At 48.1% G+C, this 26640-nt stretch overlaps 1 protein-coding gene across 1 annotated transcript in view; it reads right to left on the bottom strand.

The window, feature by feature from the left end:
- Window positions 1-2110: 2110 nt before the first annotated feature.
- Cngb1 (cyclic nucleotide gated channel beta 1) overlaps window positions 2111-26640 on the bottom strand; it is a 59859-nt gene continuing 35329 nt past the window's right edge. The window contains exons 17-32 of the mRNA XM_028770452.1: window positions 24878-24985; window positions 23215-23372; window positions 21631-21786; window positions 20337-20545; window positions 20049-20099; window positions 19532-19618; window positions 18549-18613; window positions 17505-17627; window positions 14595-14736; window positions 13739-13898; window positions 12876-12973; window positions 12698-12781; window positions 9774-9892; window positions 9133-9279; window positions 3096-3315; window positions 2111-2383 (exon numbers count right to left, since the gene is read on the bottom strand). Coding sequence (XP_028626285.1) covers window positions 2111-2383; window positions 3096-3315; window positions 9133-9279; window positions 9774-9892; window positions 12698-12781; window positions 12876-12973; window positions 13739-13898; window positions 14595-14736; window positions 17505-17627; window positions 18549-18613; window positions 19532-19618; window positions 20049-20099; window positions 20337-20545; window positions 21631-21786; window positions 23215-23372; window positions 24878-24985 — 2200 coding nt within the window. The remainder of the gene's footprint in view (window positions 2384-3095; window positions 3316-9132; window positions 9280-9773; window positions 9893-12697; window positions 12782-12875; window positions 12974-13738; window positions 13899-14594; window positions 14737-17504; window positions 17628-18548; window positions 18614-19531; window positions 19619-20048; window positions 20100-20336; window positions 20546-21630; window positions 21787-23214; window positions 23373-24877; window positions 24986-26640) is intronic.

Below are 26640 nucleotides of genomic sequence, written 5' to 3'. Positions count from 1 at the left end.
TGTGACTAGACTCCCAGATCCCCATCCCCACATCGCTTAAAAAAAAAAAAAAAAATAAAAAAAAAAAAAAAAAAAAGGTGTGCTAGTGAGATTAGCTCTATTCCAGATTCTTTCTTTTGGTGCTAAGGATCAAACCCAGGATCAAACCCAGGAAGTCACACAGGCCAGGTAAGGGCTTTATCATGAGCCAAAGCCCGTCTGTACTAGAGGATTTTATGACTGTGAGCTCTTGCACACATTTGCCGAGAAGACAACTTTGTGGAGCTGATTCTTTGCAGCTTCACACGGATTTCTAAGATTTCACCTAGCTCATCAAGTTTGCATGGTGGGGTGGCAAGGGCCTTTGCCCACTGAGCTCTCTCAGTGGCCCTGCAATGATATTCTTGACGGTGTGAGATTAGAAACAATCCAAATGCTCACTGATGAGCAGTGGCTGAGATGTCACAACCCATTTGGACAAGGGACAGTGCTGTCATCACTGATGAACCAATACATTTCCCCCTTTTCCTTTTTGAGATAGGATATTTCTATCTAGTCCAGGCTGACTTCAAACTTGTGATCCTCCTGCCTCCATGATGCCTAGCCACTAGCATACTCCCTAAATGCTAGGAGTGCTTACCAGAGTAGCATGGAGAGCTTCTGATAGCATTACCTACTAAGATAAGCAACACTTTAAAGGACTAAGATGATAGTGCAGCCATCACTACCTGTGGCAAGGAATACCGGGATCACCTGCCCTGCCATCAGCTAGACTGCTGTGTTTACTGCTAGGATCTGAATGAGCTTAGAGCAATGGTTCTCAACCTTCCTAATGCGGTGACCCTTTAACACAGTTCCTCCTGTTGTGGAGATCCCCTGAAGAGGTCAGCTCAGGAACTTTGGAAAGGTCATGGGACAGTTGTTCCTCTAGAAGAGAGAGGCTAATTAACATTCCTCAGACCACAGGTCAGTTCCCTGACCTGTGGGTAGGGACACATTCCAGAGGATGGACTGTTGGCCACCCTCAGACAAGGGAAGTCCTTGCCACCTCATTTCCTAAAGATCAATCAGTTTAAAGTCACAATGCAGCCGGGCGGTGGTGGCGGACGCCTTTAACCCCAGCACTTGGGAGGCAGAGACAGGCGGATTTCTGAGATCGAGGCCAGCCTGGTCTACAGAGTGAGTTCCAGGACAGCCAGGACTACACAGAGAAACCCTGTCTCGAAAAAACAACAACAAAATAATAAAATAAAAAAAAAATAAAGTCACAATGCTCTGCCAATCATATTGTGCCTAATTGCTGTTTCTCTAGCCCCAAAACTGTATAAAAACTGGCCAAATAGGCTGCCTAGGGTCGTCGCCTGTCCTTTTGGATGCAGGATGACCCCAGCATGCTGGAACAATAAAATTTCTCTTGGTTTTGCATTGATCTCCGGCTCTGCATTGTTCACTTAGGGGGTCCCGGTAAGCTGAGGTCATCAGAGTCTTACACTCCAACCATTATTTTCGTTGCTACTTTATAACTGTCATTTTGCTACTGTTATGAATCATAATGTAAATATCTGATATTTCCAATGGTCTTAGGCAACCTCCATCAAAGAGTCTTTGGACCCCAAAGGGGGTCAGGATCCACTGGCTTAGAGGTGCTGGGAACTCCCCAGGCTGTTTTGCTATTGGTTGGTTTTGAGGCAGGTTCTCACTATGTAGCCCTGGCTGACCTTGGACCAAGGACTATCCTGCTTCAGCCTTCCCAGTCCAGGGTTTGCAGGTGCTCACCCCCACTCCAGCTCTTCTCCACCATTTAAACAAAGGGTGGGTTCTATTGGGGATGGAGACCCTGCCATATCATCAACCTTGAGAGTTCTCCTTGATGTTGGAGCCCTCTTCATTCTCTCCTCCAATCTTTGAAAAGTGCAAGGCGGGTTTTCTTCTTGAAAATAGCAACTGTGGGAGGGGAACAGGATGCTCCAGGAATGGCAGGAGCTCAAGGGCACCACCACCACCTGAGGAAATTTGAGAGTTTCTACAACAAGCCTGTGAGAAGGCGCCCTTTGGCTAGGATGCTTGTTGAGGCAGGTGGTTCAAAGGCCAGGTCCCCAACTGAGGATGGGATCAGGGCACTGCGTGCCCCTCACTCTGTTTCCTCCTTCTTCTTCTCCTCCAGCATCTCCACCGATAGCGTCTGCTCCCCGGGATCGGGGCCTGGACTCACGCGGATCCTCACCGAGGGCTCCGGGGGCCCTGCTGCCTCCTCTGTGCTTCCCTCAGGCTTTGCTGTGGCTGGTGGTAGAGAGCTCGGGGCTGAGGGGTCTGGGGGCTCCTTGGGCTCTGGCGGTTCCTGGGGTGCCGGTTGGTCTGTGGCTCCAGAGCCCTCCTCTCCCCCGGCTTCCTGCGAGCTCTTGGCCTGAAACCCAGAGAGCATGACACATGAGGCCTCCAACAGGGCATAGAAAGATCTTGCAAGCCAATCTGCCCCTACTTTCTGGGGCTTCCAGAGGGCAGTGGCGCACAGAAGGTGAAAGCAAGTGGCTTGGCAGAGTGCCATCATGGTTGTGCAGGAGAAACAATATAGTATCAGTACGTTGAAGTTTGAGGATGAGAGGCCAGCAGTTCATGTGGATTTGTTTTATATCTCCATAAGTAGCTCAGGCTGACCCTAAATTTGGTGTGGAGCACAAGTTGGCCTCAAACTCAGGATCCTCCTGCCTCAGCCTCTCCTATACTGAGATTGCAGGTGTGGGCTACGATGCCCAGCTATTAGGAATAGTTTAGGGATTATTAGGGATCGTTTCCCTATTCTTTCAATATAACTTCTTATTTAGGGGTTGTTTGAGACAGGGCCTCATAACGTAGTTCAGACTGCCCTGAAACTTACTATGTAGCCTAGGCTGACCTAGAATCCATAGTGATCCTGCCTTGGCTTCTCACCTATTGGAGATGCCAACCAGGTTTCTCTATCTGGTTTGAACCTGTCTCTGTCAGTTCCAACCAAACAAGGCCTGCTGCTGTAAAGGAGACAGAAAGTCCCAACACTTAATGTGTGGTTCTTGGAGGTCGCAGGCCTTCTCCTTGAAACAAACCTGCTAAGGGGCAAGAGCTGGTCCCCACCGTGTTACCTGTTCCAGCAGCTGCTGCTGTCGCGCGGCTGCCTCCAGTGCAGCCAGTTCCTTGAGCCTGGCTCTCAGGTGGGCGAGCTTGCCGCCCTTGGCTCCCCTGGGGCCCATCTTTCCTGCAGCAGCCAGGGCAGCATTGAAGAGCTTCGGGGTGCCCGCACGTGGGGGCAGGATGAGCACACTCTTCTCCTCCTTGGGTTTGTTGTTGTTTCTTAGCATGCGCCTGAAAGAGAGCCACACCCACGTCCATCCCATGTGCACAGTATGGAGGAAGCCTCATCTGCGCCTGCGTAGAACCCTCCGCGGTGTAGCTACATGGTGGTGGTGGATGGTAGTGTTGGTGTTGTCTTTGATTGTGAGTGATTTCAGGGTGATGGATGCTTAGAACTGTCACAGTGAGGTGGAGCTTACTGGCTGTGCCAAGGGGATAAGAACCCTGAGGCTAGGAGAGATTAACTTGCTTGAGGTCACACAGGGCAGACTGAAGCAATAGTTTGGATATGGTTGGAGGGTATCTCCAAGGGTTCATAGGCAAAACTGGGAGGGAAGTAGCATGGAACCTTCGAGAGGCAGGGCATGTTGGGAAATCTTTAGGGTCCTGAAGGAATGATTTAGTTCTCACAAAAGGGGTTGTTATAAAAGACATCCTGGCCCCCTCTCCATTTTATCTGAAAAAAAGGGCTGGGATTATTGGGTCCCTGAAAATGAGGGAAACTGAGGCTCAGAGCAGGGGCAGGGAAGAGACAAGCTCCAGGTGGCCTGGAAGTGGCAGAGGCAGAAGGAGAAGCAGGATCAGGTGTGAACCAGCACCCTGTTTCTTTGAATAAGGATAGAATTTTCCATCAAGAGAGCCTGCGCCTTTTACTAGGAATTTTTCATGCTATCAATGTGTGATGAACAGCTTGGCTCTAGAACAATTGAATTTGCCTGCAGTCTAGTGGGTGAGACTGCTAATTGGCAAATTCATTCATCAGGATGCCAGCTCAACGTGTTTGTTTTTTTTTTTTTAATGAGGCTGCTGCCGGCTGCTTATCTAATCGGAGCCAATGGGCTTAAATTGTGTGCATTGATATTAATCGCCTGAGATTTGCATTTCTCCCTGGGTTTCCCCAGGAGACACAAGCGTGATCATCCATCAGAAGGCTTGGAAGCTGGCTCACAAGCGCCGTCACGAATGTCATGTGAGTCCATAATTCACTCATGACAGGCAGCAGGAAGGCTCCATGTGGTGCTGAAGTGACAAAGAGCAACGGAGGGGACAGCTGCTGGCTGCTCGGCTTTGAGTCACTGCAGGCAAACCTGTCCACATGAATGGAATTCTCCATGATCCAGACCTCTGCTCTGGAAAGGGCATGAGGCAAAGAGTGGGAACTAGAATATATGTATGAAAAAAGCCCAGTCACAACGAGGTCATTGGGAGTGTTACTTTCAAAAGGATCTGGGATTTCAATTTATCTCTCTGGCTGATATATATATATATACTAGTGTATAAATTTATACAGCTGTATATATACATGTATATATGTATGCATATTTATGTATATACGTACATACATACATACATACATACATACGCACACATATATTTGACCACATGTCCCCATCACAAGATTCTTCCTCTCCATGGGTTCAAAGCAGTCAGGTCAGGCAACCATGGACTGAAACCTTTTGAAACCAAGAGCCAAAACAAACTTTCCCTGCTTTTGCGATGATCTTCTCAGGGACAGGGTGTCACCTTGTTCGACACCAGCTACAGCACACACTAGGACCCAGTCTATGGCCACCCTGTGCAAGTCTGTGGTGATCACGAGGGTCTGCTGTTAGAATCTGAACCAGACTGCTGCTCAGAGCATGACCACCTGCAGCAGCTCCCTTTCTTTTGGAAAGGAAACATCAAGAACCATGTGATCATCGCAAAAGCAGGGAAAGTTTGTTTTGGCTCTTGGTTTACCAAGAACCATGTGAATCTTTAACCCCCTAACTGACTCCCCCGATGCCTGGATTCTGGGAGAATCCTCATTTCTCAAAAGGCTCCAGTCAGTTCTGCTTCTTGGGCTTGAAATCTCCTCGGAGCCCCTGCCTTGCTGCTATCTGTCCGTCCATCCATGGTGTTACTCAAAAGGATAACCTGCCTCGGTGATCCTAGGCTGGAAGTCTACCAGTGAGCACTGATCTCAAAGTATTAGCAAGAGGAAATCTGCAAATACAGAGCAAGGGCTGAGTGAGGACAGAGGTTGTCCCTGCACTCCGGAGGAAGACACAGGACACTCAGGTCTTCAAGGCCAGTTTCTGCTATATAGGGAGTCAATTAGAAGAGAGCCTGGGCTATGAGATCTCTCTCTCTCTCTCTCTCTCTCTCTCTCTCTCACACACACACACACACACACACACACACAGCCTTGAGTACTACATTTTTTTTTAAAAACTTTTTCTTTTTTCCCCTTCCCTTCTCCCTCTTGCTCCAGCCCGGCTCTGGCCCCCAAAGATTTATTTATTTATTTATTTATTTATTTATTTATTTATTTATTATATGTAAGTACACTGCAGCTGTCCACCCCATAAGAGGGCCAAGCTGTTTATCACACAGATCTCATTACTGATGGTTGTAAGCCACCATGTGGTTGCTGAGATTTGAACCCATGACCTCCAGAAGAGCCCCGGACTATTACATTTTTAACATGACTCACTGGTCTGACCCAGCTTAGCCATACTGGTGTTGTCTTACTGTGTTTTGTTTTGTTTTGTTTTGTTTTGTTTTGTTTTGTTTTGAGACAGGGTTTCACTATGTAGCTCTGGCTGTCCTGAACCTGGATATATAGACCAGGGTAGCCTTAAACTCACAGAGATACACTTCCACCTTCCCAGTGCTGGGATTAAAGGGTTTGTGCCACCATGCTGGGCTCAGACTATCTTACTTAATCTTCACAACAGACAAAGTAGGGGACGGTTACTTTTATTTTATAGATGCACAAACTAACCCTAGAAAAGTTAAGCAAGTATTGCAAATTCACTCAGCCAGCACCTCACAAGGAAAGGATTTGGGTGTCACCAGCCACCCACATCTCCTGAGGGTTTCTATACCATACCATGCCACTCGATTTGAAATTTCATCTGAAGGACTACACACACACCACACCACACACACACACACACCCCTGCATTGCTATTCATAGTTGCAAAGCACTGGCACTGTGCCGAGTGCTCACTCTGGAGGAGGGGAAGCATTCTGTGACTGCAGCCAACTCTACAGTAAGCTACCATTCACAAAACAGGAAGTAAGAAAACAGCGACCGGCCTGCCTGTTTTTGAGAAAAGGAAAACACAAGATGGAAAACATGGGAGTCAATGAGGTTAGCCAGACCAGGTGGCACAGGCCTACGAGCCCTGCTCCTTAGGAGGTCAGCTGAAGGGGTCAGACAGAGATGGTGGTGCTTACCTGGACTACCAAACAACAGGAATGACAGACGGCCTGGCCAATGGAACATGATCCTGCCCCAAATACAGATCAGATATGACAAACTTAAAGGCTGGAGGCCAGGCTCAGGGGCAGAACATGCTCCTAGTGTGTGCAAAGCCCTGGGTACCAAAGAAAGAAAGCAAAAATATCCCTGAAACAACCCTAATGCATTTAGCCCCTTATAGGGGCAGGTGACAGGCTAAGGTGGACTTGTGACTCTTACCAGAGCATACAGTTTTGTGCTTCAGGAGTACTGTTAACATTTTATATTCTCAAAAACCAAAACAACAACGATAACAACAACAACAACAACAAAACCAATCCTATCAGTCATGGCAGAACACGCCTGAGATCGTCTTCAGGAAGCTGAGACTGGAAGCTTGCTAAGCTAGGCATGGTGGCACATGCCTCTAATTCCGGTACCAGAGAGGCAGGTGAATCTGAATTCCAGACCAGGTAGGGCTACATACACAGTGAGACTCTGTCACAAAACTGTCAATATTGACTACAGTCAGATGGGTAGAGCCTTAAAACCGAAGGCAAGCCCAGCAAATAAACCAAGCACGTTACACAAGAGATGGGATAGCCAAACATCTATGGTTTTTTTTATGATGTCTTCTGGACCCTCTTCTCCTGTTTGAATCCCCAATTTTTCCCTGATTGGTCAATATAGAACTGATCAGCCAATGATTGAGCAGGGGAGAGAATAAAACTGGACTTCCTTCCAGCCAGGGGAGGGGGAGGGAGAAAGAGGACACAGGGCACGTCATGCCTATACACACCTATGGGATCCCATCCTGGGGATCAAAGGCAGAGTCTCAGGCACACTAGGCAAGTCTTTGTTGCTAAGCTATTCTCCAGCCCTTCACCCACATAACTTCAAACAGTATTTTACCACAGATATTTGAGCCAAAGGCAAACATAACTTTGTCTACTCTACTTGGAAGGTTTGCCTTCTCACAGTGGATGGGTTAAAAATTCTGAAACATTGTATCACAGGACTGACCAAATGAATAAATAATACAGAAGACAGCCAATGGTCTTGGTGGGAAAAGGGTTTAGAAGTGTAGCAAGAGAGATGATTAGAGCGAACTCTAGGGTTGCTCTGAAATTGTCTTATAGAGCTACCAACTCATCACTATTTACAGAAAACTCAATGTTGACATGTATGTCCTTACATATGTGAAATATTCATATTGATATACACAGCATAGTCACATGTATATATTGACATACGCTTAACTGGATTCACGAGGAAACCTAGTAGCAATAAGTACTCCTTAGGCTTCAGAGCTTGTTTCTATTTTATTTCTACCTCATTTTTAAAAGAAATATAGCCCTGGCTGGCATGGAACTTGCAGCACAGGCATGACTGGTCTTGAATTTGCAGCAATCCTCCTGTCTCTGCCTCTTTGCTTATAGACATGAGATATCACACCAGGCCTAGATCTTGTTTTCTAAAAACTATTGGTGGGCTAAAACTAGATAGCTCAGTGGTAAAGAACATATGACTAAGGTAGGTAAAGCCCTGGGCTCCATCCCCAACCCATCTCCCACAGAACTCCTCCAACCATTTTCCACTAGAAGAAATTTGGTTCCTTGAAGGAACTGCTCTTTCCAGGAGGGTAGTGTCGTGAGAAGTGGGGGAACTCAAGATTAGCTGGCCTGTCTTGCCTGCCTGTTTCTTCCCTACAGGCACAGGAAATGTTGATACGGGACATCAAAGGATAACAAAAGTCAGCTTGAAGAGGTCCCACTGGCCAAACTAGAGCAACTGGAGCCTCTGAATAACTAACTGTAATAAGTGTTTTTGTAAAACAAAGTAACGTCTATTCATGGAATAAACACACCTGGGAGATGGGCGTGAGGGGACTTCCCTATAGCTAAGTGGGAGCCACAGGAATGGGAGGCCAGAGGAGGTTAGATAGAAATGGCTCAGAAAGACCACTGAGGAACAAGGTGTCTCAGGGCAGATTAGTGTCCACCAAATGGCAGGTACAAGCTGGGTAGGAACAGGGGCACATATGTGGCTGCAAAGAGAGTCACCACTAATTGCTTGTCAAGTACAAAGAAAGAGTAACTTTGAAGCACCGAAACCCTGTCCCCATGATTGAGGGGAACTCATTACCTGGGAAGAACCCAGACATTGAGCCCCACATGCTGCTTTGAGGGGCATGTTCACCCCAGGTCACTTCTGCACCAAGTGCAGAACTGAAAAGCCATCGCCAGAAAATGCCAGACACACCTCATCCAAGGAGGATTCTAAAACCTAGAGGGTCTGCTGGCTGCAAAGAGATCAGAGCCATTAGAGACAGCCACCTTCGTAAGGAACTGTCCCAGGTCAGAGGAGGCAGGACACTGGGCACATTATACAGGACAGAGCCTTTGACTTAATCCAGGAAGGAAAAGGAAGCTACCAGACACTCTGCACAATCTGAACATGGATTATTGATGAGAGGACAGTACAGTTTCCATAGCAAACTCCCTGATAGGAGAGACAATGGTATTACAGCAATAGGAGAGAATCTCCTTCCTCCAGGCATTGCTCACAATCTGAAAAGAAAAAAAAAAGGCATTCTGTACCTGGCCTTCTTCCGAAGTAACTTCTGAGATTCCGGATAATGCACCAAAATTTCATTCAAGTCCTTCTTGTCCAGAATGAAGAGATTGGTGAAGCCGTGGGCCACCACGTTGGCCGTGCGCCGGTTGCCGCCGCCGACAGCCAGCAAGCTGGAGCAGAAAAGGTAGGAGAATGAGGTCTTTTGGAGGCTGTGCTTTTAGAGAAATTGTTTTAGGTTTTTGCTGCTGCTGTTTTGTTTTGAGACAGGATCTCATTACATAGCCCTAGCTGTCCTGGAATTCACTATGTAGACCAGGCTGGCCTTCAACTCTCAGCGGTCTGCCTGCCTCTGCCTCCTCAGTGCTGGAATTAAAGATGTACACCCTCGTGCCTAGAATTGTTTAGGTTTTGCAATAGAATATTACTATTTCTTTTGGGCTGATGCCTATGAGCCTCCCCAGTAACTAGAACTGCAGGTATGTGCCACCCAGCGACTTTGCTTTTGTTCACATTCATTCCACTCCGAATTTCCCCGCCACCTTCACGGTGCACCATGGTGGCACCAATCCCATGGAGCCAGAACTTTACTTGCTGTAGTTTCCCATGAGCCCAGCCCCAGCCTTTGCTCAGGGTACATTTGATCACCACTGCCACCACCACTGACCTTATCTCTCCAAACACCGATCCGGCTTTGAGGGTCACCAGTACAGCCTTCCCATCTGGGCCGCCCAGCACTTGTACCTGCCCGGCCTGGATAATGTACATCTCTCGACCAATCTCCCCCTGGAACAGAAGAGGGCTGAGTCCCACACCCCATGGCCACTGAGACTGTCCCAGCCCTACCCCACCAGATCATCAGGTGTGGTTGGGTCGATTTCCTCTTGATCTTCATCTTCTCTTCTGAATGTTGAATACAATGCTGTTCTGCAGCTCTCCCTTGTACTACCTCATGGTCCACACCCCGGTGAGAATCTATGCCCAGTGCCTCAGGAGCTTGGCTAGTGTTTGCCGAGATGGGAATGATAGTAACCATCAGGAGGCCCACAGGCTCCAGGGCATTTTCTAGGCTGATGCCGTGGGCATACTTCGTACAAGTGAACCTGCTACAGTAAGATTATGTTCTACCAAGACCATAATGTGAAGTCAAACCAGGACTGGGATTTGAGTCCAGACAGCCTGACTCCAGGGTACATGGCTGCCATGGTTAATAGCTGTCCCCCAAACCTAGGCTCTGTCTGGTGAAACTCTAATCCTCAGGACCTCCCAGGAGGCTCTTAATTGGCAATAAGGTTGTTGCAGATGTAATTCGATTAAGATGACCTACTTGAGTAGGTTGGCCCTAATCCTATCCAACTTGAACTCTTACAGGAAACAGCTATAGGTGGGAGAGAGCCAAAGAGAAGATGCTCATCTTGTTACTTGAGCCATTCGGTTGGTCTGCCAGCCCTAACACACAGTGGCTCGAATCTCAAGCTAAAACCAAAGGAACAAATGAATGAATGGATGAAGGAATGAAGGAATGAACAAACAAGGGGACAAATGAATGAGTGACTGTGGGAATACATGAATGTATGGCTTGCTCTGGATTCGATCAGAAACGGGAACCTGCCATACACCTTCCAATCCTCTGGAGTCACGGAGGAATCAACAGCAGAGGGCGCTGCTTACATTTGCTCCCCAACATCTGAGTCACCTGATGCAAACGCCATGCCATCACAGGAAAAACAGCGACAGCAATTGTTTCACCCTATGAGGGAGGCACTGTACCTACACTTCATCCACAAGAAGAACGGGAGTCAGAGAGGGCAAGCCACCTACCCAACGCTGGACGGCCAGGAAACAGCTCGAGCACTGTATAAAGCACTCTATTGCTCCCAAACTTCTCCCAGCCCTCAAGGCAGCAGCTTTAACTACTCAGCCTTCTGAATTCCACTCTCTTTCCCTGGCTCAGCACTTCCAGAAACTTCTTTGCTACATAGCATACCACTCAATAGACATGCCCAACCTGCAGCTCTCTGAACCACATTCGGTTAGGGATAGCTATGGATGTGGCCCAACACAAACCTGTAAACTGAACTCAAGGGATGTCTTAGCAGGTAAAGGCATTTGCTGGTGACCTTGAGCAGAGTTTGATCCCCAGAACCTACATGGTGGAGGGAGAGAACCAAATCCCTCAGGTTGTCCTTCTGACTTTGACATGCATAACACTCCCTCAACTCTCCAGAGCAAATAAGTCATTTAAAATGAGGGGACTGGATGGAGGCTGGAGAGATGGCTCAACGGTTAAGAGCACTGACAGCTCTTCCAGAGGTCCTTCCTGAGTTCAATTCCCAGCAACCACATGGTGGCTCACAACCATCTGTACTGGGATCTGATGCCCTCTTCTGGTGTGTCTGAAGACAGCGACAGCGTACTCACATAAAATAAGTAAGTAAATAAATAAATAAAGCTTTAAAGAAAAAAACAAATGAGGGGTTGGAGAGAAAGCTCAGTAGTTAAGAGAACTTAATACTCTTCCAGAGGACTGCAAAAATTTATATATATTTATTTAATTCATATTATTATTAATATACAAAACATAAGTGTATTAATTTTATATATTAGATAATCATACACACACACACACACATATATATATATATATGTATATATATGTATATGTATATATGTATATATGTATAGCCAGGCATGGTGGCACACACCTTTAATCCCAGCACTCAGAGATAAAGGCAGGCAGACTTCTGTGAGTTCAAGTCCAGCCTGATCTACATAGTGAGTTCCAGGACTGCCATGGCTATATAGAGAAATCCTGTCTCAAAAATAATAAATAATAATAATTTTTAAAAGGCTGAATCCACCTGACAGGGGCTAGAGGATCACAATCTTACAATGTTTTCACCCCATACACTCACCCACACTTATTAACATCTCCATATAAAAGACTTAAAATGTGCCTACCCCCTGACTCTGGTGACCTTCCTGTCACCTTGGACCCCTTAACAAGGAAGACAAAGGGCTCTCGACACTGTCAAGAGTCAGATTCTAACATACAAGTTTTCTATGTGGCTTAAAGCAATGAAGGGAACCTGGTGTGGGGTGGTACAGAGAGGTAGGACCTGTGGTATCCGACAGGGAGGCTGTCATCTGTCCCTTTAATGACAACCCCTACTCCTCCCGTGCTGATTCTTGCTTTTGTAGGAAGTGGAGCCCAGAGCTACCCAATATTCTGTTTCATCCAGACATTTGGATTTTGATGTGAAATCTTCCAACTTTTAAACATTAGGGATTAATGAAATCCACTTAAAAGAAATTCACAAAACACCTCAGGGCTGTAAAGTACCCACAGGTCCCCAGTTGCAGCTGTTAACTTGGCCTGTCCCTTCACCCACTTTCCTGATGGCAAGACTGAGACCCTGGCAGCAGTTTTGTGGCTTAGAGCCCCACCACCCCTTTCCTACATGGCGGGCTCCTCTGTGTGAAGGGAGCTTTGGAAGCACTTGGCAGCAGCGCCCAGGGCTCCTCTGCGGCATGGCTGCTCAGCTGGGTGAGCAGTCGCCCTCCCAGGCCCTGCAGGCCCACGCAGCTTACCTTCTTGCACACATAGTCATTGGGCAGGTAGACGACTGAGCGCAACCGCTTGAGCATGTCGAAGATCATCTGCCGGTCACAGCCCTGCCCAGACGGAGGGGAAGGAGTCTGTCAGAGGAAGGCCGGGGCTTTGTCCCAGATCCCCCAGCAGGAGGGCACCTGTGTGTGGGGGGGGTACCTGAAAGAGTGCCACTTTGCTGACAATGTTGTAGTTTACATCAATGGCCAGGTCCAGGCGCATCTTGTCCGGAAGCTGTACCATCAGCTCTGACTCGTCTGGGAAGGAGACCCAGCAGGGGTCAGAGTTCAGACCTGGCCTGCCCCTCACAGACCCACACACAACCATGTGAGGCCCTGCACTGGCTCAGGCAGCTACGCTTCCCCTGCCGTAGGGAGCTACTCCAGAATCTGAGAGTCCTCTTGTCAGAAACACCATCCCCTCCTTTCCAAACTCCCACTCAACCTTCAAAACTAAGGACTAAAGCTGCTTCTTCCAGGAAGCCTGACCTTGATGTCCCTACCCAGCTTTTCTATCAATAATCTCTACTTTTAGCACTGTGACCCCCTACTTTGATTTTTTTTTAAACTGTGTACGAGCACACGCACTGCACCATGGTACACATGTAGAGGTCACAGGACAACTTGTAGGGGTCAGTTCTCTCCTACCATTTAGATCTTAAGGATTGAACTTGAGCCATCTGGCTTGGCAGCAAGCCGCTCCACTGGCTGAGCCATCTCACTGGCCCACCTACCACTTTATTCATTTGGAGATGTGGTCCAGCCTTTCGTAGAACTTAAAGTACCCTTCTTAAGTGCTGGGATCCTAGGCCTGAGCTACCATGGACAGCTCAGAGGACAACCCCCTTAGGTTTTCCAGAGTTATTGGCCTTGAGAGGTTTCTCTAATATCAACAGCTGGGGGTACAACCACCAGAGAACCCTCAGGACCCAGAGGACAAGGGAAGAGCTGGTTAATCTGGGAATCAGGTGAAGGTTGGCTGGGGGACACGGGAGGGGGGCTTAGGGGCTTGGCCAGTCTTACCCAGCATGCCTTGCGAATGCCAGGTATACTCATACCAGGTCTTGACACGGTTCTGCACAGACCTGGGGATCTTGTAGAAGTTCATGTACTTCACCGTGCTGTCCATGCAGCTGCGGTAGTAGGTCTGCCCCGCTGTGGCGGCCCCCACCACGTCTCTCATCTGGAGCAAGACAGCAGTGAGGGGAGGTTAGAGAAGAGGTAGACCCAAGCCGGGCAGGACACAGGTCGGATATGTAGCTGTACACAGTCAGGGACCTATGCTTGTGGGTAAGCCAGGGAGAGAAACATACATGGCCATACATAAAGCAAGGATGCAGACCTATCTGGCCATCTCAGCACATTGGCCATTCCTGGCACAATGTTGGAGTGGGATATCTCATTGTGATAAGCTGATTCTTGTGGACAGCCACTCTCCCCCAGAGTGGAACTCTGCCCCCGCCCCCGAATATTGTTTCTCAGAATGGGACCTTTCCAAGTTTGCTTTGAGAACGCCATCTATTGCCTCATGCCCTGACTAGGACACAAGTACACATCACATCAGAGACTCCAAAGGGAAGGTTTTGTTTTGTTTTGTTTTGTTTTGTTTTGTTTTGTTTTGTTTTGTTTTGTTTTTTAAACAGGGAACAGCCCAGGTTCCCAGCCTTTGAAAAAGCCATGTAGCCACCTGGCTTTCTGTGCTCCCCAAAGGGACTGCATTCAAACAGGAAGGCCTCGGGCAGTCCTGGGACACAGACATCCTCTGATCCCAAGTCTTCCCTGAGCTCAGTCCCCAAAGCCACAACACACAGAGAAGTTTCCAGCTGAGGATGGGGGAACTACAGGTGGATGGATGTGTGATGTGGCCACAGTCACCTACCTGTCCAATCATCACAGAGAAAGCGAAGACGCCTGTAAAGTAATTCAGCAGCTGGAAAACAATCTCGAAGAGCGTCTGGGGGTCGGGCAGCCCTCCGATGGTGATGAGGGTCTTCACAGCCCAGTAGTAGCAGCGAATGTAACTAGCAAGAGGTGGGAAGGGACCTTGATCGTTACTGGAACCGCCCAGCTCATCTTGTGATCCTGGTTTGGACACCCATAGGGATCCCATACAGCCACAGATACAAGAAAACACCCCTCCTCCAGCAGCACTCCCAAGTGTTACCTGGGGTGACCTTGTGAGAACACATCATCCTGGGGACATAGATATATGGAACTGAGGTCCCAGGACACACCTGGCCACAGCTACAGGCTGAGTCCTCCTGGACATCAGCAAAGGGAGGCTAGCAGGGCTAAGCAACCTGACTGACTTCCCTGGGCCTTCCCACCATCATTCACCCGCTGCTTATGCAGGGCGCCAGCAAAAGCAGAGGCCCTAGAGCCACTTTCTAGCATGGACCAATTTTTACCCTCTCCTGTCTGGCTCCTCCTCCATAAAAGTGACACAGCAGGGGAACATTCTTCCCAGGCAACTGTGAGGATGAATGAGCTAGAAGAGTGACCAGACCCTTACATCAGCCGTCAAGACCCACACAGGGACTGCACCTGCCAGCACCAGCCATGGGGAACAAGACAAACATCCAATGTGCATTCATCCTGGGAGGGAGCAGAAACTGCTGGAGTAGTAGTGGTGGTGGTGATGGCGGTAATGTGTGTGTGTGTGTGTGTGTGTGTGTGTGTGTGTGTGTGTGCACGGTGCCCATGCAGGCCTCAGACAAGCTGGGATATCTTAGACAAGGCTCCTTGTCTCCAGTTGTCTGGACATACGAGGACAACGGACCAGTCTGCCCTGACATTTCCTACTATACCAGTACTGGTCATCAGGGGGCGCATGGATCAACAGCTAGCCAATCAAACTGTGGAGGGAGTCCAGTGTTTCTGCAGCTGGGAAGTGTGAACCACACAGAAAGTGGCACAGTGGTGTCTTCAAAGTCTCAACTTTCCCCTAAATGTTTCTAGGAGGAGTAATCTTCCCCTGACATGGCACATATTGGGACCTCCTGGAGTGGGGTGCCGCCCACACCAACTCAGTGCTACAGGCTGGGACAGAACACAGTGGACTGCCATAGGCAGGAACTGGTTTTCCAAGGCTCCTTGCTCCAGCACACAGCAGATCCTCTCCCAGAGGGTGGTGGCTAATTTTTAGTTTATTTATAGTTATTTGCAATTTATGGCTATTTACAATTTATAATATAATTAATTTATAAACTATAAAATACTACAATGTTTTATAGTTATAATTTTATATATTTTATAGTTATTGTCTGTCACTGTACTTTGTTCACATATCCAGAATGCCTAAAGAAATCCCCTTGCAAAAGAAAGTGTGCAAGCAAGCAGGCCTAGACCCCTGGGTCCTTGGAAGAAGGTTCTAGAGCACCACTGACCTCTTTCAGCACTGCCAGCTTGGCCTGCCTCTGAGAAGGGGGTTTTTAGATTGTGGGCATTGACTCCTTTGAGACTTGAAGGGAAGCCAGAAAACAACCTAGCACAGCTGACATATCCACAGAATTTAGCTTATGTTTCTAGGCTGGGCTGTTAGTGTTTCCAGAGGCCAGGTTCTGAACTTCTTCCTGGCAGGCTGGCTTTCAAAGCAGGGGCAAGCGCTGGCCAGGCATGCGCACCAGCCAGACCTGCACTCATTGATTTGTTACTGTTCTTCTTCACAGGAATCCTTGATAGCTTTCTAGCACTCGGGATGCTAGTCAGGATAGAAAGCTCAAAGGCAACTTGAGCTAAAGAGTGAATTCAGGGCCAGCCTGGGCAACTTAGAGAGACTGTCTTAAAAACGCTTAATTATCTACACAAAAGGTCCTGGGTTTTGTCTCCAGAACGTAAAAGTATGTATAGATCATAAAGAAGGAATGAAACCAAAGGCCCGAGATTCATGTATAATGATGCGTTCTCTGTGTGTCTGTATATGTGACTGTGTGTGTGTGTCTGTGTGTAATATACACAAGATTTGAAAGGTATGAGAAGAAGTTCACTACTGTCTAGTCAACTCATGCTTAACACAGCAATTACACACAGAAGTGATAACTTTGTCACTGGGATTAACCAAATATGTTACTTTGTGTCTATAATATGGCTATTAAAGCATTTCAGGTTGTATGTCTGAGCTACGTCATATTGCAATTGTGTAGTCGTGCTTTAAGTAGTGGACCCAGCTAAGGCTTTAAGGCTTTCTATTCACTGTCCGTCATGTTGGGTATACACATATGCATAATGCACATGCAATTCTTTGCTGACTTGGAAGAGAAAAAGCAGGAACATGCTCTCCTGTTATATTCCGTCAGTTCTAAGATTCGGTAACTGCATAGCACACCAGTGAGTCAATTCAGCTTTTGCGTGCATGCACACACGTGTTGGAGACTGTACCCAGAGCCATCCATGTACATGCTAAGCGAGAGCTCTCCTCCCACTGAGCAGTAGCCTCAACACAAATTCAGCTTTTTTGTACAAAAATAAATATCATGTTGAACATACACATGGATTATCCCTATACCTCAAATTTAGAAATGCTAAAATCTGAAAAAGTAGGTCGCCCACAAGGAGGTTAAAGGACCTCAAAATCTCATAGATGCTCTGAAACTATGTCGCTTCCACCAGCAAGCTTCTTTCATTGGTCCTGAGGGACATTTCCATTTCTTCTATATGATGAATGACATTATGGGGAACACCTCTATCCACAAGTCCATGACCCCTGTCCTGGGTATCTCCTCACACTAAAGGCTGTGTGGTGTATTTGACAACCCTACTGGACTTGGGTACGTGGCCAAGCCTGGCTCACCTGTTCCCCACACCGTCGTAAACCCAGTGAGTGGAACCAATGCCCTGGAAGGCTGATGCCCAGTAGTAAAGACAGGAGTTGAGATGCAAGCTGTATAGCAGGTAGGCAGTGGTTCTGATGACCCTGCAGAGGGAGAGAGTGTGTCACAGCTATGGAGGTGACACCTTGCCCCAGGGTGTGGGACACTGGGACCGAACGAGATCTCAGCTCCCCCAAAGCCCATCTCATAGGTTTCCCTCTGTTGGAGCCATAAAACCATGCCCAGCAACCCAATCTGTGGATAACCAGTCCCAGCCACCCAATCATCAGTGGATAACCACCCAGCCACCCAACCAATGGATAACCATTTCTCAGTCACTCAATCATCAGTGGAGATCCAGTCCCAGCCATCCAATCAGTGGAGATCCAGTCCCTAGCCACCCAATCATCAGTGGATATCCAATCCCAGCCACCCAATCAGTGGATATCCAGTTTCAGCAGGAGGGGGTTGGAATTGAAACATGAGCTGCTGCGGCAGAGAAATCTATGCAGATGAGGGGTCAAAGGCTAAATACGGCCTGAGGGAGGAGCAGGGTAGATTCAGTGTACACAGAGAAATGACAATGAGCTGTGTGCTCTTTCAGGATCAAGAAGCCTTGTTCCTTAAGTATAGCCTAGTTAGTCCTGGGCTCCACCATGAACATCTGTTTTGTACCAATTCTTACAATTGGTCCCTTCTGCTAGAGCTAGGGTGGGAGCTTCAATTCCCTGTACTGACATGGAAATGCTGGCTTGTCACTGAGTCAACCTGTGAGTAACCTTGTCACAGTGTGTGTGTGTGTGGGGGGGGGGTAAATAAAGACATTCTTGGTTCTGCATAAAACAAACCAACGAACTAATTATTCTTTCAAAGAAAAAGCTGGGCCAGGAAATGGCGTGGTTTCTGAATGCCATGGGGCATGAGGGAGGGGAGTAGCTGAAAAGAAGAGGTTAGGGGATATGGTATGTGTGTGTGTGTGTACATTGATGTACATATGTGCACATGTGTGCATGGGGAACTCTCACCTGTAAACGTAGGCTTTGCTGAGGATGGCTTCCAGGCGGTTATTAAACTCAAAGAAGGCCATGTACTAGGAGGGAAAAGAAGATATTAGGACAGCCCTGTAGGCCAGCTCAGTGCCTCCTGGGGACACGGCTGTACTGCCCTTGCCTTCTGCCCGACCTGATGGTTACCAGTCTTCTCTTCCCTCTTGCTCCAGGTAACCAGTGTGATCATGGTTACTCCTGTTGGTAATTTTCCCCATTAACAATCTTTGGAAAAATATCATGCACCAGTATCAGGTAAGGGGAATAGTAAGTTTAATTGGTTGGCTAGAAGTCTACTTAGGAGATCCTGAATGTTCTGAGTGGCCATCTACCCTGCTCACATTCAAGGGCACCTGTTAGATCTCTGCCCTGAATCAAACAGATCCTCCTAGGACCCTGGGTCCCGCCAGTGAGTGGCAGAAAAACAACAACAACAACAACTGGAAACACTATGCATAAAACCAGCGCTATGCATCCAAATCAGACCTTAGCACAGCCTTATTCCGGTTACCTCGGAGGAGTCACCCAGCCATTCCAAGACCAACTTCTCCATCTTTTGAGTGGAGTCTATTATAAAGCAGAAGCCCCTTCCCTGAGAAGCGCTGAAGGGATGGAATTAGAAATAGATACCTACGTTCAAATCTAGACTCCATTCCTGCTTAGCTCTGTGACACTGGGCAAGTTCCTTAGCCTCTCTGTGCCTCTCGCCTCATCTTTAAGATGGTAAGAACAGCATTCATGTCATAGAGTCAAAGAACTAATATCAGTAAAATCTCCGGATGAGAGACTAATGAGAAGCGTCCCCAAATTACCAGCAATTAAAATGAATTTCTTAGTAAGACATACTCGGAGGACACTCACCTCCCCAGAGTCTCCTTTTGGGGACACTATCTCTTCCCCAGGTGGCAGTGTTCAGGTCAAGCATGGAGAAACCGAAGTCCTTGGGGACCTGCCAATCTTACCTTCAAGCAGCGGGGCAGGCGTAGGAGGGGGTTCACGCCAAGTTTCAAGTAGAGAAAGTCCAAGGGCAGGAGGCAGAGCAAGTCCATCTGAAATCCCAACAGGCATCACTGGGGGTAAGACTCAGAACCTCGAGGGTAGGAGGGCTAAGGGGGGGGGGGGTATGTTTTTATCTGCCAGAGAGATCGGTCAGAATATTCAGGGCAGCGTCAGAAGAGAAGACACAAGGCGTCCCACCAACCTGCTCTGTGTGGCTTCATAATCCACATTGCCCATCTCCAGTGCACTGTTCCCAAACAACTTAAGGGACTCTGTGCTGCCTAATTGGAAGTGGAGGCCAGACATAGAAAGGTGTTCTGTGAGAGCCACCCTGTCTGGGCTGTCTCGGGTGGCCTAGTGGGCACTCTCACGGGAGATAGAACCAGCATCCCTTTATGTGACAGGAACTACATAACACAGGTCCCCAAATACCTAGAGGCAAACCACTCATCACCACCCCCTCCCGCCCACCCCACACACCTTAAACCGGCGAGACTTCAGGTAGTTATTGCGCATCTCCTTCTTGTCTGTCTAAAAGAAGGAAGCACGATGATGTTAGATCAAGCTCTGACCAGAGAGGTGGGATGACCTCACAGGTACACGCAGCCGCCCTGCAGGGAAAACTTGATGGTTCTGGGTGGTATGGGGATGGGGGGGTGGGATTAAAGGTGTGTGCCACATGCCCGGCTCCCTCTTAGGTCTTAATCAGTATAATGAAGTGGTTAAAAGCTTTCTCTAGCTAATACTTGTTGACTCCTTATCACTCACGATGATGTCCCCGCCTTTGACAAATTGCAGGCGCATCTGGAACACGGTGATGTCCAGGAGGTAGATGAAGTCGCACAAGTAATCCATGAGCAGCCAGAAGTGGATGTTGTCTGCCCGCTGGTACGGGAAGGCCCAGCGCACAGGAATCAGCCAGCAGTTCCAGTTCCAGGCCAGCACCACGAAGAACAGCCACAAGATGTACATGAGGTCTGGGGGGAGGGGGACAGGGATAGGCTTGAAGGACATCGAGAGACGGTGCTTCACCTGGGCAACTGTGTGTGGATTGCATCACTCGGAAGGCAGACAAACAGATGGACGGACAGGTGGATCAGTACATGAATGGCTAGATGGACATGGAGGTCCCTGATGGGCCCTAAAAAAAATCAGAGTCTTCTGAGGAGAGGGCATGGTGTCATTATTAGATAATGGCTGTTAAGTTTTCCTTCTTTCTGAAATTTAAAAAAGAATGTTTTTATTACATTCATTTATTTATGGGGCAGGGTGGGTGTATGGGCACCACAGACCATTTTGGAGGTCAAAGGTCACCATGTGGGTCCTGGGGATGGAACTTAGGCTACGAGGCTTGGCTGGTGTATTTACCCACTAGGCTATCTTGCCAGCCCATGAATGAGTTTTGGCAATACATTTTCTGTTTTAGGAAATCCAGAGCAGCAGCAAATGACACATGGAGAATGGACAGATGGATGGACAGACAAGTGGGTGGATCACTTGGTATCTTAGAAACCCAGTGGACACCGAGAGTTGGAGTCCTACCCCTGAGTGATTCCCTGTTTAACTTTGAGGAACTTCTCTGGCACCTGTCATGGTCTTTTTGAAGTCACAGGGAATCACCAGCTGAGAAGGCAAGGGACTCCAGTGTAAACTGTGAAGTGTGGCACACACATGGGGGGCACTGGGTCGGAGGACTATGGACGGGCTGACAGAGGCTCATGGGAATTCACTTCAGACTCTGATGAACTTCATCTTAACCCCTGCTTATAGCAGGGGCCCCAGGAAGGAGCCCACATGGCCATATTAGTAGACTTGGCCAAGGTCAAGGTAAGGAGTCTAACCAGCTGCATCTTAAGGTAGCTCACATCCCTCTGCGCCTCAGCCTTTGTAAGATAGCCCATGTTCCTAGTCCAAGGACTTATGTTAAAGAGTTAGGCAAGGACTTGTAGAGTCATTTTGGAAAGTATAAGGAAGGAGTCATGGACCAAGGGTGTCCATGGTACTGGACCCTGCTCCCCACCCTCCATATTGCATGGGAGGAACTTCCTCCAAGGGAACTCACTGGTCAGTGGGTCGATGCTCTGGGGGAACCGGTACATCTTCAAGGGCCTGCGCTTGAACTTGCAGCAGAGCATGTCGCAGTAGTGTTCCTCCTCTGCCGCCTCTGCCTCCACAGGCTTCAGGGCTGGAGCTGGATCTGGGGCCTTCTTAGCCGGGGCTGTGGGATGACCTTAGTGACCATCTGACTCAGCCCTGAGGCTAGGGAAAGGCTCCTACCCACAGAGCTGAGACTTCAGAGCCTCCCCACTTTCTAACTACAACTTGCTTATGCACTCTGGGTGCAGAGGCCAATGTGCTCTTCTGGAGTGAATTACATGGCTCTCTCTTCCACTGGAGTCCCGAGCAGCTCTTCCTAGACCCCAGCCGGAAGTGGTGTGTGTATGTGTGTGTCTGTGTGTGTGCACACACGCATGCGTGCATGTCTGTCTGTCTGTCTGCCTGCCTGCCTGCCTGCCTGCCTGTCTGCCTGCCTGTCTGTCTGTCTGCCTATCTGTCTGTCTGTCTGTCTGTGTCTGTCTGTCTCTGTGTGTCATCAGGCCCTTTGCTCCTTGGATGGGTGGAGCATTTTGTGCCGACGCTCCCTCCTTCCATATTCAGAACACTGAAGGACTCAACTTGGGGATGTGTTGATTCAGATTTTTCAGAATAGGACTCAGTACCTTTCTCTGGCTGACACTCAGCCTCTCATGGGTCTGTGGTGCTTGGTGACAGATGCCTTTGCTCTTAGGGGACCAACACAGCTTCTAGTGTTAGGAGTGTGAAGTCAGGCTCTGCTAGCATGTTTTGGGCACTTGAGTCCCAATATATAACCCTTGTTAGAAAAAAACCTATAAAATATCCCTGACAAAAAGCTTGTTCATTGGGCGAGGTGTGATGGTGCAGGAGGCAGAAGCAGGTGAACCTCAGTGAGTTCGAGACCAGCCTAATCTACAAAGTGAGTTATAGGCCAGCCAGGGCTACACAGTGAGACCCTGTTCTTAAAAGGAAAAAAAAATGTTCATTTTCCTTCTCTGTTTCTGCTTCTCACTATGTAGTCCAGGCTATCCCCAAACTTGTGATTGTCCAGCCTCAGACTTCCAAGTGCTAGGAATCCCAGGCATTTATCATCTTATCAGATGACTCCTTAAGGGAAGGGGACCTTTGGAGGTCATGTTGGCTCACACCTGTATTTCCAGCCTGTGGGAGGGATTGCCATGAGTTCCAGGCCAAGCTGGGGCTCCTGAGTGAGTTCCAGACCAGCCTGGGCTATAGAGTGACCTATTTAGGTGGCCCCAGCAAAGTATGGATGCCTCTGAACATTAAGACCGTCTGCTTCCAGAGCAACTATGCAAAAGTGAGATAGGCATATCAGTCACCCTTCCCTGTGGGAGAAGGCAGAAGAATCTAAACCACTGGCTTGTGGGAAGGCCAAGTTCACCTTTGACCTTCTTCCTCTCCTGAGTACATATCTAACCCCAAGTTCAGAATCTGAACTTTTCTCATACACCCCAATCATTTGTGTATGCCGCCCTCCCCAGTTGTAGTTCATGGGGTTCCGTGGGCACCCCATCCACCTTGTCTTGTGGCCATCTCTATCCCCACTCACAGGGCTTGGGGCTCTCCTCATCAGAGGTGACATCGGGGTCAATGAGCTTCTCCTTCACCTTCTCCGTCCGCTCCTTGAACATCTTCACCAGCTCCTGGAGCCGGTCGTTGATGATGGCGCTGTTCTGGCTGGCAGTGGAGGCTGCACGGTCCTGGCCACTGTGGGGACACAGCAGAGGATGAACCCCAGACAGGAAGGGTTCCCAGGACCCAAGGCCTGTGCTGGGTAATCTCTATGCCTCCTCTTCCAGCAGAGCCCAAGGAAGATCAATCCACCATTCCAGCAATGTTGGACCCACTCCAGTCTCTTAGATTCTGGAGTGTCTGAGATATAGACCTATGCTGCCATGAATGGTTGAAGTTTTCTCTTTCTAGTCTTGACCAGGACATCTTATAAGCTACATGGAGAAAGCAAAGCCACTGTCACTTGGGTCCCCTGAATGATTTCATAAAAGAGAGCCTTCCACTGACCTGAAAATACACAAGTGGTTAGTGCTGTGACTGCAGCATAGGACACATCTTGTCTTTTTAGCCACTGAACCATCAGGGCCTGTTTGTCACAGCATCTTAGCCTACCTAATACATGCGTCTCCATATTGACCTCTTTACATGATCCCGAGGGTAATTTTTATTATTGTTTCTGATTCTTACCATATTTTTCTTACATTAAATCAGAACCTTGTCCCTGCTCTGCTACATAAAACACAATTTCACTGTATTAAAATGTCAGCTGGACTGTGTGAGATTTGGGGATTTTCTGGGCCTATCATTTCTATCAATGTCTACAACTCTGGTTAAGTACAAAGTGAATACAATTATGGAGACAGGCCAGCAAGATGGCTCTGCAGATAAGGGCCTGTTACAGAAGCCTGAGGTCCTTCATCCCAAACCCAATGGACCAGTCAAAGAGAACTGACTCCACTAAGCTATTCTCTGACTTCTACGTGTACCATGCCACATACGTGCTCCCTGACATCATATACACACACAGAATTACAGCAAATACATTTAAAAACAAATAAATAAAAAAGCCAGAAGGGAGAAGGCAGTCTTGCTTTTAACACAGGGGTCATGGCTGAAGAGCATGGTAGGGTACAAGTGTCCAAGGCTGGGTACTTAACATCAACCAGAGTTACTGAAAAACTCCAGGCAAGTACTTTATCATGACACAGTCCTGGGGACAGTTAGATGCTGGAGACTCAGCTTCCTGCTCTGCTACTGTGTTCTCCAATAACATCCTACACCCCAGCTATCACAGTCACCAGAATGCTATGGAAATACAGGTTTCTGGAGCCGCTGTCCAGGGCTGCGTGGTGCCTGGGAATCTGATTAACAAGCTCCAACGTAGACACCTACAGCAGATCCTATGGTCTTCCTCTACCTGCCAACTTATTTGGGGCTCAGTGCCAAGGAGGAGAAAGGGGATGATCCTTGTCAGAATGAACACATCTGGCCTAGAGTCCAAGTCCACCTTGCTAAGTCTGTAGAACCTCTGGGTCAACCAGGAAAGTCCTGTTGAGACTTGATAAGAGTTGGCCCTGCTTCTGTGCTCCAAAAGATGAAGTTCACCTTGTGTGGGGTTCTGAAAGCACCTCAGTTCCTGTTCTCCCCTTGTCTGCTCATCCCAAACCAGTCTCTTGAGACTCGGGGGTGACTCTACTTACTCAGCCTCCTGTGGGGTGGTGGGATCTGACCAGGCAACCATCGGGGACTCAGCTGGTGACAGGGCCTTGAGCTCTTCGGCTTCATCATCCTGAGAAGGTAGCTTCTTCCTGTAGAGACCCAGACAGGTAAGGATCCTTCAGAGAAGGTAGGCTAAGGGAAATAAATGACTGCCTTTGAGCTGGCTCCTGGGAGGTGAGAGGGCCTGACTTGGAACCTCAGCCCACATAACTCTTAATGGCCTGGTTCAAAGTTAACAACATGGACTTTGATCAGGCAAACTTGGAGTCTGACCTCAGCACAATACTTAAACTCTAAGCTACTTCCATTGATTGCTTCCTCTATAAATGGAGTCTACCCGACGAGATGAGGTATTTGTCCCTCAGTCAAGTCTCTGCCTGAGTGTCCTTCTGCCTCTTATTCTGATCTGAAGTCCCCTGCCCCTTTATCATGCCTCCCTCCAGCTGTGACACAAAGCCATGGAGTCTAATCACCAGCTCACAGTGTGACTTTGAACAAATCCTTCCTTCTTAACTCTGGGCTCCCTGAGAATGAGACTGAAGTTATCCTGTCATCCAGGAAGCCACAGACTGTTGCATTTGGAGCCACTAGTGTCTTGTGTGATTAGGTCTGAAGCCAGAGCCTGGGTAGCATGATCTGTGAGCTGGGGTGTCCTTGGTACTATTTGACATTGGCATCCCCGGGGCTAATCCTCTGGACTTTCCCACCCTCTTCTTCAAGAGTGGGGATGAGTTGCTTTGTGGAAGAATCCCAAAACCTGGGAAAGAAAGACAGACATTTCTTAACACTACCAAGAAAGCCATCCCCAGGCTCAGAGACAGATCAGCTTAAGGTGGTGTAGTGAGAGTCAAAAGACACAAGGATGGTGTCTGGTGGAATCAGGTCAGGGTAATATCTAGGGATGATTCTCTGTACATCTGTGTATCTCTAGGTATGTCTGTTTGTGACTGTGTCTGTCTGTGTGTCCCTGTTTCTTGTTTTATTTTTCAGGTTTTTTAATTAAAGGTTTTTTTTTCTTATTCACTTTATATCCTGCTCACTGCCCCCTCCAGGGGCTCATCACGTGACCTGAGCTGGTTTCAAGGTTTTGATCCTCCCGCCTTAACTTCCTGAGGGCTGAGATTAGATGCACATGCCATCGGCACACAGTTTAGAAACATTTTATGAGTTAATGAATGCAGAAGAGAAGAAGGGCCATTTCCTAAAGACTTGTATTAGCATATAAACATAAAATACCCAGGGTTCATACATGGAGCAAGCATATGTCTTTGGCTTCAAACCCACAGAGATCTGCCAGTTTCTGCCTCACAAGCGCTGGAACTAAAGGGATGTGCCACCACACCTGGCTTCACGTGAAACCAAGAGTCTAGGGACATAGATAGGCATGTTAGCTCATGAAGGCAACATGTTAGCTCATCAAGTGAGGTCAGCACAGCAGAGAACAAGAAGATGAGAGCTTAAACTTGAGCGTATCCCAAATGGGAATAACATGGCAATGCACATGGGTGGACCTGCATAAGGGTCAACCTTTAGAAACGGTAAGAAATTAAGACATGTGTGATGGTATACCTCCGCAGTCCCAGTGCTTGGTGGGCAGAAGCAAGAAGCTTGTGAGTTCAAAGGAAGCCTGGACTCTATGGTGAGACACTGAGAGAGAGAGAGAGAGAGAGAGAGAGAGAGAGAGAGAGAGAGGAAGAAGAAGAAGAAGAAGAAGAAGAAGAAGAGAGAGAGAGAGAAAGAGAGA

Source organism: Grammomys surdaster, unplaced genomic scaffold (genome assembly GCF_004785775.1).
Source record: "Grammomys surdaster isolate TR1022 unplaced genomic scaffold, NIH_TR_1.0 201, whole genome shotgun sequence".
Classification (NCBI taxonomy): domain Eukaryota; kingdom Metazoa; phylum Chordata; class Mammalia; order Rodentia; family Muridae; genus Grammomys; species Grammomys surdaster.
This window is presented reverse-complemented; position numbering and strand designations above follow the sequence as displayed.